The 17,373-nt window shown below is 53.3% G+C and overlaps 4 protein-coding genes across 4 annotated transcripts; all 4 read right to left on the reverse strand.

Annotated features, from left to right (window-relative positions):
* Positions 1-196: 196 nt before the first annotated feature.
* On the reverse strand, positions 197-3,392 carry CTRU02_208062 (negative acting factor; the record flags this gene model as incomplete). Its single annotated transcript, XM_036729178.2, has 4 exons — positions 197-1,074; positions 1,166-1,646; positions 2,338-2,394; positions 2,496-3,392. The coding sequence occupies 4 exons, from the start codon at positions 3,390-3,392 to the stop codon at positions 197-199; spliced, it is 2,313 nt and encodes a 770-aa protein (XP_036579010.2).
* Positions 3,393-9,559: 6,167 nt separating this feature from the next.
* CTRU02_208063 (beta-xylosidase) lies at positions 9,560-11,441 on the reverse strand (the record flags this gene model as incomplete). The annotated part of the gene is made up of 3 exons (XM_036729177.1): positions 9,560-9,868; positions 9,932-11,285; positions 11,368-11,441. The coding sequence occupies 3 exons, from the start codon at positions 11,439-11,441 to the stop codon at positions 9,560-9,562; spliced, it is 1,737 nt and encodes a 578-aa protein (XP_036579009.1).
* Positions 11,442-12,141: 700 nt separating this feature from the next.
* On the reverse strand, positions 12,142-14,225 carry CTRU02_208064 (uncharacterized protein; the record flags this gene model as incomplete). The annotated part of the gene is made up of 2 exons (XM_070205023.1): positions 12,142-13,772; positions 13,835-14,225. The coding sequence occupies 2 exons, from the start codon at positions 14,223-14,225 to the stop codon at positions 12,142-12,144; spliced, it is 2,022 nt and encodes a 673-aa protein (XP_070061098.1).
* Positions 14,226-15,258: 1,033 nt separating this feature from the next.
* On the reverse strand, positions 15,259-15,623 carry CTRU02_208065 (uncharacterized protein; the record flags this gene model as incomplete). The annotated part of the gene is made up of 3 exons (XM_036729175.1): positions 15,259-15,368; positions 15,420-15,488; positions 15,539-15,623. The coding sequence occupies 3 exons, from the start codon at positions 15,621-15,623 to the stop codon at positions 15,259-15,261; spliced, it is 264 nt and encodes an 87-aa protein (XP_036579007.1).
* Positions 15,624-17,373: the final 1,750 nt, after the last annotated feature.

Below are 17,373 nucleotides of genomic sequence, written 5' to 3' on the forward strand. Positions count from 1 at the left end.
GAGCGGCACGATGGCCGCCCGCATGCAAAAGCAGATAGGAAAATAAAACATAGGAAAACAAGACAATGCTTTCCTTCCGTTCCGATAAACGCCTCAAAACACGAACTTTTAAAGTTCCCTCCCCATCCCTTGAGCCTAGAAAATGCTGCAAAGCTTGATGATGCTGAAACAATGGGAAACTGGTAGAAAGCGGCCGTCAATGGTGGCCGGGGATCGCCGGGTTGGGGCGCGCAATGTTGACGCCCGGGTTGATGTAGGACCGGATGGCAATCTCGCTGAACCGTCGGACAATGTTGGTCGTTCCACCCGTGACCTGCGCCTCGTCCTGGATGAACTTGTTGGCCACGTACAGTCGATTCTTGGGATCGGATTCGTCCAGGTGTTGGGGGATGTTTCTCTCAAAGCCCGGTTCGACCCTTGGGGAGATCTCGCGTGAGATGGCAATCGAGTAGATGAGATCGCGGTTTTCCCTGCCGCCCAGTTGGAGTCGGAGTCTGCCGAGAATCTCTTCGCGCTTGACAGCATCGTGGTAACACAAGAACTCGGCGAGATTATGCCAAAACTCGAATTCTTGCTGGCGATGGGGGTTCGCATCCGGAACAGGGGGTGCGAGGGGGTTTGACGGCAGGAAGTCGCCGCAGAGAAGAGTCTCGAGGACCCTAACTCGGTTGGCGGCTTCCGTCAGGTCCTCAGCAGGAGGTAAGAATTTGGCATCCGTGTTCGTCGTGGCAGAAGCGCTGCTGCACGGCAGAGTGGCAAGAGCCCAGATCAAGCGAGTCTCGAGGACGCCAGAATGGGCCATCTGAGTGTGGTCATTGGCTGGGACTGCCTGAAGAACTTTGACGAAGGAGGCAAACTGGCTGAGGAGTGCTTGGCTGTGCTCGAGGGCGTATTTGCCATGGGCGTCCTTGGTGTGAAACCAAGAGGTCTCAAAAAATGCCTGGAGGCCGATGGCGTACACCTCGCGGTAGATGTTGACGATTTCGGTGAGGAGCTCCGGAGTGAGGGCAATCTCCTGGGTGGGAGCGGCAGGGCCCAGGAGGCCGATGAGCTCATCGATTCTCATCCCTTTGGCTAAAGGCGGCGTGTTAGTATTACAAAGATCAAGACAAAGCAACGGCTGAAAGAGAACAAGGCATGTACAATAACTGCGGGAGGGTCGCACCTCTCAGATGGTTGTCGAAGCCTGCCCTTTGCTCGCCCGAGAACGACTGGTTTTGCGTAGAAGGTACGGTGGCCGCGGCGGGTAGACTTTGCAGAGCAGGATCTATCGGGGCCGCGAAGTCATACGTCGTCTCAGACTTGACGCTGGGCGTAGCCGAAGTCAGAGCTGGGTCCAATGGGGCGTGAGACGCTGTAACAGGGGCAGCACTATATGTGCTGGGCAGGACCGCTGGCTGGTTGCCGTAAGGGTTCGATGAAGCGACCGGCACAGGCACCGGAGGAGCGGGGGTCGAAGGTACGGTAGGGACCGTCGGAGGGACGGATGAAGGGATGGACGGGATGGTCGGAGTCGGCACCCGCTGGGTATTGGGAGCGGGCTGAATGGCAGATGGACCCGGCTGTTGCTTGAAGATGGGGTCGTAGCCCAAGCACTCGCGCTTGGATTTTTTACAGTTGTTGCAAGTGGGATGAGCTTCGTCGCACTGCAGAGGTTAGTTTCGTCGAAGAGAAGAGTAGTATGAATGAAAAAGAAAAGAAACAAAAATTGAGAAGGCGGTAAACAAAATGCCTCGAGATGAGATGAGACACGGTAATTGGAGATGGAATGAGACTAATTGTGAGTGAAGTTGACGACTCGCGATAGGTCAATGGAGGAATGAATAGAGGAGGGATGAGGTAAGGCGGGATGGAGTTGGAGGTGAACAATGGCGCAAGGCTAAGCTAGTCGGGACGCCGATCGGGGCGTGTTTGTGGTTGGTGAAGCGAGGCGTGAGGCGAGACTAGGCAAAGTGTCCAGTGGGCGTAGGCGAAAGGGCGGGCGGGCGCTGACGGTCGGTTCTGCAGGAACGGAAGATTGCTCGTCCCTGCGGGCGCGGGCGCGATCCCGGGACGCGGACGTGGTTCATGGCTCCTCGCTTCGCAGTAGCTCCAGATCAAGCGACAAGCGACATTCAAGCGACCGTTTTTTTTTCTTTCTCTCTTCCCTCGCCAAAACACGACTCGGTTCGCTTATCGTAAAGTTTGTTTGCTTGTTTCTTTCTCTCGCTTCTTGTAATTCCTCTTTTCCCAATGCGTTCCCACCGGCGAGCCGAAGAAAAAAAAACTCTTTCTCAATTGCATCGAGGTCTCATAGCACCGCAAGAGTAAGAAAATATTACGAAATTCACCACTAACCTTAATGCGACGTTTGCGACACGTCAGGCAGCCTGTCTTTGTTCTCCGCTTGATCTCCTAGAAAGGGTGGGAAAAAAGCTTCAGTCAGCTTCAAAATTCTAGGCTATGCAAGAGTACCAACATAGTTTTTGCGGTTCCTACAAAACCCCTTGACATACCTTCTTAGGACCTCCCGGGCCACGCATCAACCTAGGATCGTGACCGGGAGGGATAGGATACCTCATATTGTTCAAATCCTGCGCCAGATATGGATTTTGTACGCCCGGAGGCAGATAGTACGGCAGACCTGCGTTGGGGGGCATTGGCATCTGCATCGGCATCGACTGGTGCTGGGGCGCGCCCTGAGGGAAGTGATGGTCGAGACTCTTCATACTCGGCAGTGAGGGGACAGGCGCGCCAGGGCTAGCTCGGTAGGGGTCGGCGGGAGGTTGACTCGGCTGAGGATGGTAGCCGTACTGAGCCTGCGGCATGCCGCCGGGAGAAGGAAAGTTATTCGGACTCGGATAGCCCCTCGGGTGGCCAGGAGGCGGCTGATTGTTCGACATGGCGGGCGAAGAGGACGCCCGCGCGTCACCGTTGGGCTGAGTAGGAAGCGCAGGAGCAACGGAGGCAGGAACAGCCACAGGCGCAGATTCAGCGGTAGTGATAGGTGCAGGTGCAGCAGGAGCTGTTGCGGACGCGTTCGCAATCGCGGTTGACGAAGTCTCGGCAGAAGGAGTCGGGGTCGAGATCAAGGTCGGCGTCGCAGAGGAGACAGGAGGAGGAAGAAGTGGTGGTGAGGTCGAAGTGGTCGGGGGAGGGACAGAATTAGTAGAGGTCGTCAACGTAGCAGCGACGTCGTCGTTAGCATCAGACACCGGTACGGGTACAGGCGTAGCTGTAGGCGTGGGTGTATGCGCAGGCGCGGGAGCTGTACTAGTAGTAGTAACAGTAGCAGTGGCAGCGACAGCAGAACCAGGAGCAGGAGCAGGAGCAGGTACAGGCACGCTTGTGGTGCTGGCACTCGTGCTGATGCTGGTGCTGGTGCTGATGCTTGGGTTGTCTTCTTGAGCCATTTCGATTTTAATTAGAAATTTTTATGGAGCCACGATTGGATTTGTGAGGCCGACCAGGGGAGGAGGCGTGGATGGATGCGTGGATGCGCGACACCCTGGGCAGACAAGACGACTGAGGGCGAGCTGTTGTGGTGCTGTGCCTCGAGTGTGGTCCCCAGTCTTGTCCAGCGAGCGACGCGACTCGAGAGATTTTTTTTTTTTTTTTCGTATAGGCGTCTTTTGCCTGCCCGCTACTGCTGCCACTTGATTGCTTGCTTAGGGGGGTTGGCTAGGAGGCTTGAGAGGGGGTGCGGAGGAGCAGCAGCAGGAGGATGAGGAGGAGGGAAGGGTACGCGTAGGGGGCCGATGGGTGTGAGCGAAGAGAGAGGAGGTTCGAAGAGGAGGAAGAGGAGGTCGCTTGGGGTGTGTTCGGGGCCAGTGTCGTCGAGTGACGAGGCGGAAGGTCGTCGGAACAAGAGAAGAAGCGAGCGATTGACCCCTGTGGTGTATCCGTGGCCCGCAAAGTAGGTGTAGGGGGGGCGACGAAGGGGAGAGGAGGAGGTGAATCCGCACGCTACGGAGCGCGTGTGTATGCAACGATGTGCAAATCGAATGTGCAAACAATGGAGATGTGTTGCCGTTCGGGAGTGTGGTGGGCTGTCGGCCGAGAAGGAGGGAGAAGTGTGTGTGTGCCAGTGCCGCGACGACTTTCTCTCTGGCCTCTCAATGCTCAGCCTGCACAATTTTTCGCGTCTGGATGGATGCTGGGCTGGACGAAGGGACTCGTCCCGTTCGTTGGCCCCAGTTATGCCTAGAGTCTGCGGTAACAGGCTGTTTCCCACGCGAGCGCGCAGGGCGGAAGGGCCAGGGGGTGGTCGGGGTGTATCCGTCCCCCGTACGTGTCCGGGACGCAGCCTTTTGGGGCCCTGGAAGGACGGGGTCGTGCCAGTAGCTGAACCTGTGAGGTTCTGACGTTTCTGTGGGTGTGTGTATGTATGTAGGTATGGATGGATGGATGGATGGATGTGTGTGTACGTGTGTGGTTCTACAGGTCGAGGTACCTGATGGGAGGCGAGGTACGACAGGCAAGGGGGAGGTACCTCAAGCTCAGTTATCAGCGGGCGAGGTACTTGGAAGAGACGCGGGTTGTATTGGTCAGGGTTGAGGTGATATTGGTGCGAGTGGACCTCCAAGACGGCAGAAGGGGGCATTCGTAGTTAGGGACGAAGACCGTTAGAAGGAGGCATGGCAAGCCCATGGGTGCGTTTTGGACGAGGGGTGTCTCTTGAGAAGGAAAGGGCAAAAACAAAGAAGCACAGGTTAGGCCTGTCTGCCAGGTGCAAGGAGACGAGACGAGAATTCGGAAGGCAGAGGCGAGAGTGCAGGTCAACGGGCCGGCGTGGGGAGTCTAGGATCGGTTCGATTTGGGCCTTGTTCCTGGTCGGTTTGCTGCCTTGTTCAGTGTTTGCTGTCCGGTATCCAGGATGGTGGAGAGCAATGGTGAACAGTGACTGGATAATGTATTATAGAAGGGGGATACGCCTCCTGAGGATTGATTCTGATGGGTCAGGGTGGCCGATTGTATCGGCGTCTTGCAGGGGGAGGGCGTTGGAGATCAAGTGCAGTTTGGATAAAATAAGGCGGCGGGGAGAGGAAAAGCAAGAATAAGGTGATGGATAAAGTGTTGAAAAAAAAAAAAAAAAAAAAAAGGACGGAGAGGATTGTGAGTGGACCAAGCTCAAGGTGAGAAGGAGAAAGAGAGAGCTAGTTCCTAGGTGAGAGGTTACTTAGTGTGTGTGGCTTCTACGGTGAGGGAAGGAGAAGTGCCAGCCGCGCGGAAGGCGGGATCTTGCCGTTTAGAGAGAGAAAAAAAAAAAAAAAAGATGTCAATGCATTCACACAACCGCAAGTACACACACAGCCTACTTCCTTCCTGTCCTGTCATCTTCTGTATGCCTTCCCTCTATGAAAAGAGACCAGGTGGAAAAAAAAAGAATGGAGAAGTACGTACGGATACTATGGGAAAATCCTCTTCCCACCAAAGAGTTCTATGATTGGTCGGGACTCTTCCGGACGACAGGCAAGGTACGTACCGGCGGCCGAGGAGGTAGGAATAAGCTAGCCCTGGAAGGGCGAATCTTGACACTGACAGCCCATCTGCTTTGGGCCCTTTGCACCACTAGGGGATTTTAGCTTAGTGGAATTCGTCCCGACCTTTCCACTGAAGCGAGCCGTGGGGTGGGTTTGGCAATGGACAACCGCTGGCCGCGCTTCGACTGGACCACCCCGTCCGACGCTAGAAAGGCTAAGGTGCGTCTTAAAGCTGCTTTAGCTTCCTAAACTGTCCGCCTTCCGAACACACACACACCCAGCCAAAGGAAGGGAAAGGCAAAAAAAAAAAAAAAAAAAGTTGGCAGGTACACGCCTCCAGCTCTTGTCACCAACAAAACTAGCATCATTACTACGTAAGCAACCAGCTACACAGGCCACCAGCAACAGCAGCATCAGCAGCCGCCGGCATCTTCCCAGACTTCTTCCCGTTTTTTTTTGGCGGTTCTAACCAAACAAGTCACCACTGATCAAACAGCAACCTCTAACCATGGTAGCTAAAACACCCCTCCCCCGACCTGCCTAGACGCGTTGAATAGGGCAACTTTCACTTATTCTGCGACTCGGAAGAGGGGCTCCCCAACTCCTGGCTGCCCCCGTACTGGCCCCCAATAGGCCCCGTCCCTTTGGCTAGAATCCCATACACGCTGGAGAGAAGAACAATATCGAACGATTTCTGCCCCCTCTCTCTCCTCTCTCCTCAACTCTCACCCCCCTGGCCATTGCCCGCCTAATTCCCACCACGCCTCAACTTTCTTACTCAGACGCCGCCTGTTACTCCCCCCCCCCCCCCCCCCCCCCCAAGTACAGGTATCTTACAGATGGGGGTACGACGCTGGGGGTGTGCTGTGCAGTGCAGTGCAGATAGCTCTGTAGGACACGCCTTATCATGCATACTATGTACAGAGAATAGTAATGCATCCCGACACAAAACGAATACTGGACACCGGGTCTTCAAAAAGTGAGATTATACATACGCAAAGTCCCTTCCTTTTTGAGAGCAGCGTCATCAAAAAAGGGACAAATATATCGGACAAAATCTTAGAATATTGCATCTTGCATCTGATAAACGATTTCGGAAAAGAACCAATATCACCCATATTAAGAAAGAGCTCTGATGAGCAGATGAGCACAGCACAGCACAGCACAACCACTGACTGGCGCCTGCTTTGTTTGTGAGAGAACGAGAGAGAGGCGTGTACTAGTATACTATACTACATAGTATGTATGTGGTACTATGTACGTCTCTTCCCTTCCCCATCGGTACTCTCCAGAGACTTGTTCCTCCCCTTTCTTTGCGGCTCCAAAGTACTTATTTTGGAGGTTTCACTCCACTCCTTCCTTGCCCTCATTTTGCTGACACATTACGTAAACCAGATACTGACCTTTCATGTCCCACTCCTCGGTCTGGTCGCGTCCCCTCCACGTACCTGGCATCTCCATCCAATTTCACCGCCAGGCCCAGTTCTCTCCAGTTCTCCCCCCTCCCAATTCAGTAATACAACCCATCTGTACTAACGTACCACGACTTTGCATGAAGTTGCAATTCCACGAAAGCCACACGCGCAGCAGATCATTGAGGCGCTGCTTTGGCTTGGACTTGTCGTTCAATTTCAGCCCCGGGCTTTATTTTATCGGCCGAATACATCATGGCCATCATCATCTTTCTCCGTGGCCTTGACAACATCATCTTCATCTACCTCATCATCATTTGGTCCCAGCCACCCTAAACACCAACAACACACACACACACACACACACACACACACTAATCCCGGTTACACCCTACCCCCGTGCTACCCTGCTCTGTTTGCTCTGCACGAGACAAGCCCCTCTCCCCCCTTCCTGTGCCTCCGTCTTCCCCTCCCCTGGCGCCCCCTCGCAACTCCATGCCCCAGATAAAGTTGTCAAGACATGGTAAGCCAGGTCAGCTCAGCACCAAGACCCAAGAGAGCCACAACTAGACCGGCCGCCTATTCGGGGTGCAAACCTGCACACGCCCATCACATTCGAGTCTCAAGGGGGGGGACGACTCTTTCTCCTCGACTTTTTTGTTTTGGTCGTATCAAATTGGCAGCATAGCTGACGCGCCCATAACATAGTCATTTACAAGGAGGCAGAAAAACTGCCGCCCTGCATAAAACGGCTTCTCACGAGGAACGCTCACGGGGAACTCTCACGAGGAACTCGGAACCCAAATTCGATGCCTTCCGTTCTCCGGGAGTCTTGTCCGAGAGCATGTGACGTCGCGAGCGCTATCCTGAAAGGTGGCATGTTCCGCCTCCTCCAACTTCGAGGTTGGTAGTCTCTGATAAGCCACCCCTGGAAATTATCCGTCAATTGACTTTCGTCAATGCCTTCAGAGGCCCTTCCCATTAGCACTGCGCATTAAGCACCAGTCAAGTTGCCCATCACTTTGTCGGCTCGCTCCGTTTACTCCATTCGCTGCAAGTAAAGGATGCTGTTCTATCACACCCTCGTACTCCTTTCCTGCCTGGCATCATCCATGCTCCAAGCCACACCCACAACGGCCTGGCACCCTATCCTTCTTTTAGCCTCTACAACCTCGTACCCAATAATGGCTTCTCGTTGCTCATCTCCAACAGTCTGTGCTTCTTCATGCGTTCCCTCAAGGATCCAGCTCTGCATGTGCTCAGCAGCCCCAACGGCCCCCAAGTCATACATGTACGCCTACTACTATTTCTACTACTTACTAGTAGTATTGAGCAATACGCAATGCTTCGTCAATCTCATTTTGCAGTTCCCGGTCAGGCTCCGTCGTTACCCAAATATCATCAAAAGGATCCATGACTTTAATCCCCACGGTGACATTGTAGCACAGCCAGCATTCATTCATGCCTGGACCATGTCATGCCGCCTCGCTTCGTTAATCGCCCACGTTGCAATGCCATTTTACCTCTTTTGATTTCCCCGCAGACCCGGACGGGAGCCGTTTCTTTTTGTTCCTATCCTGTATCCCTTGTGTGGCGTAGAGCTGCTGGCTCCTCTATACGTCGTATTTCCAAGTTGCACTGCAAGTAGTTCGTCCATCTCGCGCCTTGGAGCCGAGCTGGCTTAGTTCCCCGCCATATCAACAGTCTTGATTTGATCGATGATGCACCCCACCAAGCTCGTCATCTCATCTCTCCTGAGAGCTTCCAGAATATCCCCCTTTTCAGCCCAAATCCCGGCGCTATCGATTCAACATGCAGTAGGCTATAATCTTTTTTTTTTCTTCCCCTCCTCTCTCGGCAAATTATGACTTCAACTATGACTCCCGGCCATTTAGCTGTCTTCGCCTTTGTCATCCCTACTTATCGAGATTGTGTACTAGCTACTGAAGCTAGAGTAGCGACCGGGCCTATGCCGGCTGCCGCCTCGCATACCGGGTGGTTGCATTCTGCTGCCGATCTCGTGCCTGAAGATCCCTTCTGCGTTCGCTCGTCTTTGCACTCGTCATATCTTTCACCTCGTCCCGTCTTTTTTCGGCCGCTTGTAGGCTACCTCGGGCCGGAGCCAGTCAGGACGACGCAGCGACCTCTCTAGCGATGTGCTAGGGTTCCGTCATCTTGCCACCCATGGTGCCGGGGCAGATCGTTCCATTTCTGATATTTGATGCGTCCGAACGGCACAGTTCGTAATGTCCATGTATATCGCTTTTTTTTCGGGGCCCGAGATCGAAAAGGGAAACCAACATTAACAGAAAAAGTTTTCTTGCTAATTTCACCCGACAGTTAATATTGATATCGTGCATATAACGGTTGGCGCCAACTATATTACACGGTCGACTTTTTTTTACGCAGTACCAACCAAGTCTGCGAAATTGCCAATGCGCACCAATTCAACGAGGCAATCCGAGTCTTGACAATAATACATGGGGAAGACAATGACATGGAGTTAAAGAATCTATCGAATATATCTTTTCGTATTAAGGAATAAGATTACGATCCCACAAATGAAACTGCCATGGCGCGAACTCCCCCCCCCCTCCCCAAGCGAACTAGTGTATCGCCTCCCCCAGCCCCTTGCGGCTTAATCAACCTCGTCGGCCGACGATCCCCCCTCCCCGCCCTTCGTCATCACCTCAACGTGTCGTAGTCGGGGAGGTTCTCCTCAAAGTACACCTCCTCGACGCTGCGGAAGCCGACGTCGGGCGCGTCGTACGGCCACGGCTCTCCGTTGCCGCTCGCGAACAGCGCGAACATGGAGCCCTCAAAGTTGGGGTACCCGGGGTTCGAGCCCATCTGTCTCGAGCTGAATTCCTTCACCCACGTCGGCGACGTCGAGTTGCCGCGGGAGTATCCGAGAGAATACTTGAGCGGGGCAGCGCGGACGTGAAGCGTGAGGTCCGCGGGAATCGTCGACTCGCTCAGGGGGTACTCGGTAGACTGGAAAGTTAGAGTTAATCTCATGTCGACAACGTAATGGGAGGGGCGATGGGAAATACTCACGTTGGGTCGCGTGTTCGCTCCGTCAGACGTCGGCAGTAGGTCGACGTACAGACACAGACCAGTCGTGTTCCAGCACCCTCGCACCCCAATGTCCTGGTGGTTAACCTCGCTGAGGTACGACGCGATACCCACCGACTGTCTCGGACCCAAGCCCTTGTCGGTGGGCAGCAGCTTCGCGGAGAAGGTCATGTTCAGCGACGTCTGCTTGTGGAATACGGCGGCGGGCGTGTCGCGGTCGCCGAGCGTGAAGACGTTGGGGTTGAAAACGAGACCGGACGACTCGGACTCGTTGGCCACGACCCGCTTCCGGGAGGGGCCGCCCGCTGCCGACTTGGCCGACTTCAGCCGGAAGTTCTCCGTATACGGCGTCCGCACCTGGTACCAGCTCACGCCGAGCTCGGACCCGGAAAAGTCGTCGGTCCAGCGCGGCTTCGGGTGCTCCTGGTCCGGTCCTCCCTCGATGCTCTGGCTGAGGAGCAGGGGCTCCCCGCCGTTCATGGTCGGCCAGTCGCCGTCCCAGTCGACCTTTACGAGGAACGCCTCGCGCCCCAGCGGGGACCTCCCGTTGACGTTCCTGCGGGCGAGCAGCGACGCGAACCACTGACCGTCCGGGGTGTCGGTGAAGGTGGCGTGGCCCGTCGACTGGATGGTGAGGTTCTGGTTGGCGCCGTTGTAGATGAGCGGGTTGTTGGGCGCCCCCTCGTAGGGGCCCTCGGGCGTCTTTGACCGGCCGACGGTCGCGCGGTGGCCGGTGCTCGTGCCGCCCTCGGCCAGGACGAGGTAGTAGTAGCCGTCGCGCTTGAACATCTTGGGGCCCTCGGGCCTGGCGCTGGGGACGTTGGGGAGCGTGCCGTTCCAGATGCTGCGGTACGGGCCGACGCACTTGCCCGTCGCGAGGTCGATCTCGCACTGCGTGATGCCCCAGAACCGGTCGTAGTTGTTGTTGACGCCCATGAGGTTGAGGTACGCCTTCCCCGTGTCCACGTCGTGGAAGATGTCCGGGTCGATGCCGTACGGCTCGGCCCACGTAAAGTTTGACCAGGTGACGAGGTCCGGCGACGAGATGTACCAGATGCGCGGCCACGAGCGCCAGTTCGGGTCGGAGCCCCAGCGCGTCATGGAGGTGATGTAGAAGAGGCCGTTGTTGTAGGAGAAGGACGGGGCCCAGACGCCCTCGCCCGCCGAGATGCCGTAGATCGGGAGGTGCTCTGGCGTCTTGAGGGCGTGCGAGATGAGTTCCCAGTTTGCGAGGTCCTTGGACTTGTAGATTGGCACGCCGGGGAAGTAGGTAAAGGACGAGACGGCCATGTAGTAGGTGTCTTCTACGCGGAGAATGGCCGGGTCTGGGTTCCATCTTTGTGTTGGTTAGTTGAGATGTGAGATGTGAGATGTGCGTGTAATTGGGGGGAGGGGGGGGGGGCATTGCGTGACTTTACCCTGGCAGAACGGGGTTCTTGATGGCTGAGACGCCGGCTGCGAGGAGCAGCGCGGCACTGGTGAGAAACTTCATCGTAAAAGCGATCCCGGTTACAAATCTAGTCTAACAACGTCCTACGGGAGCTTCAAAGTGTCATGTATACAGCCCTCTTTTTATAATGTTCACCAAAGACGGATATACCCTTCGGGTCATACAACACCCCCCGGCCTTAGCCCGGCCTCGGGCATCCCGGGGGGTACCGCCGACGCGGGGCAACGCGGGGTTCGCGCAGCGGGGACCGGATAAAGACAAGCAGCATGCCAGATCCTCCCATCGATTGATGCTGTAGATCACGTCATGGCAAACAAAGTGATAGGCGGAAATGATTTTTGGCGGAGGGCCAAGCTTTTCTCGTCCCGGCCGTCGAGCAAGAATCGTCGTGCAAAATGCCGACGAGGGGGGAATTGTGATTTGTGTGAAGTGGTCTTTTCCGGGAGATCTTCCAGGGGAGGGGAATCTTTGGGGCATGCGGGCCAATCATCTCCCGGCCGTATACAGACGTCACACTCTGTAAATGGGAATTGCAGCGTCGTATTGCAGCCGGGCTGTACCGACATGGTAATCAACTCGTTGCGCGACGGTTTGTTTAGGTGAACTTTTTCTGGACTACAACGACGAGGAGCATGACGCGCTTGCGTAACTGCGGCTCGGTGGATCTTTTTTCAACTAAAGAGAAAAAGGGGACATGTGAAGTTGCGATGCTGTGCCCGGATAGGCTGGCTAAAATGGCCGGTTATACGATGATTATGTCGCGATCGTAATGCCGATCTTTCGTTGGCGTCTGCTCCCATTTATGGTTAATGTAGACGCCCACGCGACGATACGTACCGTCGTCGTTGGATGCCAGGATGAGGCCGTGAGGAAAGCCTTGAAGCTTGTCTTCCACGTCCGGTTCGTAACTGAACAAGTGGACGCAGAGAAGATCGCCAACTTCGCACCAGAACGACCAGTCCACTGCGTCCAAGGGAATCACCTCGCCATATGTGTCGAACCTGAGCTGGATATCGCCCGGGCTTACCTGGCTCGGGTCAAACGTGAAGCCGCTCAAAGTGATGGATCCCCCAACGACGGCTCCGTACGGCGCGTTGTCGTTGGCATACTGCATAGACACGTTTTGCACCTCCGACCTGGACGTCCAGTCGTAAGGGGCGATTTCCTTGCTTGTCAGCATTCGCTGTGGTATTCTCCAGTATACCGGGCCTGAGGCGCTTGCCCATGACCAAGACGGTGCGATGTAGGCGCCAGGAGGCCGCGGTGCCTGCGATGTTTTCGACATCCACAGCAGCTGGATGGGTAGGTCTCTTTTATCCCATAATCCTGCCATGTAAATGTTTCTCCCTCTGGTCGGAGGCCGGAACATGTACTCCATCATCTTCGCAATGCCAGAGATCGCCGGCAACCGGTCTTCAGGGGCGGTGAGGCTGCGAGAGGAGTATTCTTCTATGATTGCCGACCACAGCTGGAAGAAAGGGCCGTCGTGGTGGTTCATGTGAATTAACCGCTCTGGGGAGTCATGCGCGGTTATGGTCAATCTGTCCCGTAACCGCTGGTATCTGCTCTCGGCATTTCTGTGCAGACCCAAGACTTGTTGTCGGAGAATGGCAGGACCCACGCTGTGCCCATATGTTTTTGTTCTGCAGGACCAGCTTATGCGACGAGCACCGAAAGTGACCAGACGAGTGGACAGCATGGACTCCTGTAGTGTCCAGCCTCTGCTGTCAATGTGCTCCTTCAGGTCTTGGGGTGGGACAAGCTTCAAGTGCGAGTCCCTGGCATGTCTGGACTCGTTCAAATGTGCAGGCAGATGGAATACGGGTAGACTGGGGTCTTCTTTTTTGTACAGTGGCCGCAGAAACCCGTCCTGGCAGCTCTTTGATGCAGCTGCCGAGATGGTGACGGCTGCACCGGTGTAGTAGTGTGCCATGTTATCAACTTCCCTCGCCAGAAGCTCAGGAGCATCCTGAATGATGCAGAGACTGTCGACCCAGAGGAGATGGAATCCCAGAGACCTGGTTACGTGGATAGCATCTTGAATGGTTTTCGGAAGTGAATCAACGTTAATCTGATCCGTATGGCTCGTCCAGTTCGAACGGGTTGTCTTGATGGGTTGGTCCACGCCCCAGCAATATGAAAGGGCGATGTAAGGCTGGCTACTGGCTTGGTCTATCGCCTTCAGACTAACTGTGTCATGTTGCAGGTCATCGACGTATAAAAACTGAGAGGGCCGGACGCCCGGCTCCTGTTGACAATCTGCGTGTGACTCAAAGCAAACGTCCAGCCGACGACGTATTTGGGCGAGTCCGCTCTCATGAAAGACGCCACCGTCAATCGTCCGCTCAATAGCTTCTTCCGCAGTGGGGTCCCCTACCGACTTTCTTAGATTATCTCCGGCGATTAGTTTCTGGTGCAGACGTAATGTCACTTACACGCGTCGGACACAAGGTCGAATATTGCAGGGTTTGGGTTCCAGGTATAATGATGGGTTGAAATATTGACAGTGCATCGAAAGGCATCTTTTCGGTCCCCACTGGCAAACTGGATAAGGAGCGCGATTCTTGTCCGCAAAAGTTGCTCGCCGCTAGTCCCTGACCTTAGGATCTGGTCCCAGAGCCACATGAAAAAAGGGCATCCGAAATCGGCTGCTTCGAACACGTCTTCCATGCTGTGCGGAAACGTATTTAACCAGGTAGTAGTAGTAGGTTCTCTGATTTGCTGGTTAGCACTGGTATCGAATTCTTGTGAATTACTCACTCCGTCACAACTTTTTGGCGAGACTCTGCCGGTGGCGTTATCACAGCTGTGGCGCAATATTTGCATGTGTGAGGCGGCTTGCGACGCGAGGGTTTACCGCCATTTTGCCTCTTCGGGAAAAGACCTGAGCCCATGAGGTGTGTATGATCTTAGGATAACTTGGGTATGTTCTTGATTCTCTCTGGGTGTAATACTTGGAAGATGCGAGCTACTTCCGAGTGAAATTGGACACGGTGAAAATTGCTGGACTCCAGAGCTTTGGCTGTGATTACCTCAAGAGACTTGGCATCATCAAGCTTAGCCTTGATAACCGTGGCTGTGTTTGTGGTTATGCATGACTGCATACATGCGCCGTTTTGAACGAAGCGACCCAATCATTATCAACGTTGCTATCCAGGTACAGCTACAGTTGACTTCTGATGGTTGCAGACCAGTAAGTGGAAAAACCTGAATTAGCGTCTGGTGTGCAGGAATCGACCTACTATGGCATGTAAACTCGAGTCTGCTTATTGGTGAAAAGACAATCGTTGAAGTTCCATTGTTGACTGAGACTTGTGTGATAATCTTCAATCACATCGCACTGTGTTGGTCATTTCTCACTGTTCCTCCAAGCCTTCTAATTTATCATGATAAATGATGTCGGCTTCCCGCTATGTCCAGTTGTGCCATTTCAGAAACGCTCCAGTCACTCACCTGAAGGCATCTGCTACCTTGATACATTAATGGACCTTGCGTGTCGAGGCAAAACACACCCACTTATGCCAAAAAGAACTGTGCCTTTATTCCAATGCGGGTATACCACAGCTTCCAGCACTGATGATCATTACATAATTGAGCGTTACAATTCAAGGAGCGTTTCCCAATTTCCTTTCGTGGTCCGACAGCTAAGTGAGGGTTTTCATAGACATCCCGCCTAGAGCCTAGCACTTGATGTCTCGGTACTATTGTAAGGAAGACAAACGGCCAAACTGCGTTCTCCAGGATGGTAATAAAATATCACTGTGCATTAGAGAAATCGAGCGAATTGTAGATTTTCTTATATTGTGGCCTGTGGACAGTCGATAGATTTGCCCAAGTCTGGTCTCGTCAACGTTTCCAGTTATCCTGAAAGTTGATCCCAGTTTCCACATTTGCCTGGGTGGTTTTTGCACCAATCCAGAGTAGGTGCCAATTTCGTGCACCTCAATCCCGTTGATGACGACTTGTCGGCTGATCACAACAGTTAGACTCATGTCATCTGCAACGAAACTTGGTACTCACGGTTGCAGTAAAGCGACGCTACGGAGCCTGTGTCGCAAGGACAGCAGTCCCGGTTCTTCTTACACTCGGCTTGGTCAATGATTAGTATGTTACAAAGCTCCGGATAATCGGCTAATTACCACCAAGCCCGCGGAACCCTTGGGGATCCTGGGCAGCAACAAGTGCCACGGAGATCATCAACGTGCTGAGGGCGGCAAACTTCATGATGAGTATCGTGATGTGGTAGGTGTTCAGGAATTTTTTTAAACTCTTATTTCGTGTTTGAATGAGATTGCCATTGTGCAGAAGGAAGGTCGTTACGTTTTTATACAAGGGAAGATCGTATTACTTTCGCTCGTACTCAAGGGGATCTAGGGAGTACATCTTTATGCGCTCGCAGTTTTCTATATATTATACTTTGGGTTACTTGTCATTGTAGTCTCGTTTTTAATTGCATGGTTTGTGAATTGCTTCTCAAGCTAACTCTTTTAATCAACTCGGACTTGATACGCGGTATTCGGAGAGACAAGCATCCCACCGGGTGCAGTGTCACGAGTAGGACAACTAGCTACGCCCCAAAGTATAAGATCCGTTAGTAAAACCTTGTCTCGTTATCTCCGCTCTCTAACGGAGACCATCAAACTCCGTAGACCCATTTAGCGCATTGACTTGAATCTTGTAGTAACCGGACATTCCGCTACTTCCGTTACACAGAGTACCTCTCGATCTGTCGTTCTTTACCGTCATGCAATTTCCTTTAACCGGCCAGCCCATGTATGATTCTAAAACCCTTTCGAACACATACAAAAGTCTAAAGACTGCTTAGCCATCAGCAATCAACTCCATAACCGCTGGTAGGATACGTAACAGGTCTCCCTCGTTCTCGGTCTCGCGATTCAAGTCTCCTTCATCAGGCAACGCTGAGGCTGCAAATATTAACACCGCAATCGTGGGAATTATCTCATTAAGGGCCTACACATGCAGCTTCCTAGCCCTGGATTACATAAACAGCTTCAATCCAGCTAGGCTTCAAAGCCCACAGCCACAATAGAGTCTCGACCTGAAGAAAAAAGACGGAAAACGCCAAAAGAAATAGTGCTATGACCGTGGCAGGGCTCGAACCTGCGACCTTCTCGGGATCAAGTACACAGTAATTGTGAACGAGAAATCATGACCACTAGAACACACAGCCGGGATTGATGGTGGAGATGTTGCAGTTGTGGGCTTAGATACTATCCACTCTCGTGCAGCTGCACAATCACGGGCTTTGGGTTCGAGACACCTCACGATGGGGCGCTATTCGTTTCTGGAAATGAAGAGATTAACAACTCTTTGCAGGTTTTAAAAGCTGTCAAAAGGCTGTAGTGAGCTTATAAGTGACTGAATTGGCCAATTTTATAACAACGATCGCCATCAACACATGTCAATTGACAGCTTCCAAAGTGTTCAGAATGCTTCGAAACAGTCAACTGTAGAAACTCCGAGTTTCATCGGCCAGGGCCTCTCTCAGGTTTACTATAATGTTTGCACACGTTGGCTCGCTGCATTTCAGTCGGATATCTTTAGCAAGAACAGCTATAACACATCTTCATTGTCACAAAGCCTTGAAAGGGAACAAACCTGCAAGTAAGTTCTCGGGCTTAAATACTACTGGTTTCTTTATCGGCGAATCAGTTGCGCCACTGGTTGGATAGGACTTGGGTATAAAACGCACCTTAATTTATTGCAGCAAACCTCATCCCATGCGTGGTAAATGGCTCGGCTATAGAGTTGTTCAAGTAACACAAGTTAACACCTGCCAAATCGTACAGGATAGTCGGAAGCAGCTTTTGAAGCAGAAATCTCACAAACCAGTGCAAACATCTACGTCGGGCTAAATTGAACTACCTACCACAAGAAGAGTGGAACTATAAAGGATCGCACCTAACTACCAAACGACAAGGGTATGCACAGAAACATGGCATTCAGAGCCTGG

The sequence above is a fragment of the Colletotrichum truncatum genome, assembly GCF_014235925.2.
Source record: "Colletotrichum truncatum strain CMES1059 chromosome Unknown Contig_0005, whole genome shotgun sequence".
NCBI lineage: Eukaryota > Fungi > Ascomycota > Sordariomycetes > Glomerellales > Glomerellaceae > Colletotrichum > Colletotrichum truncatum.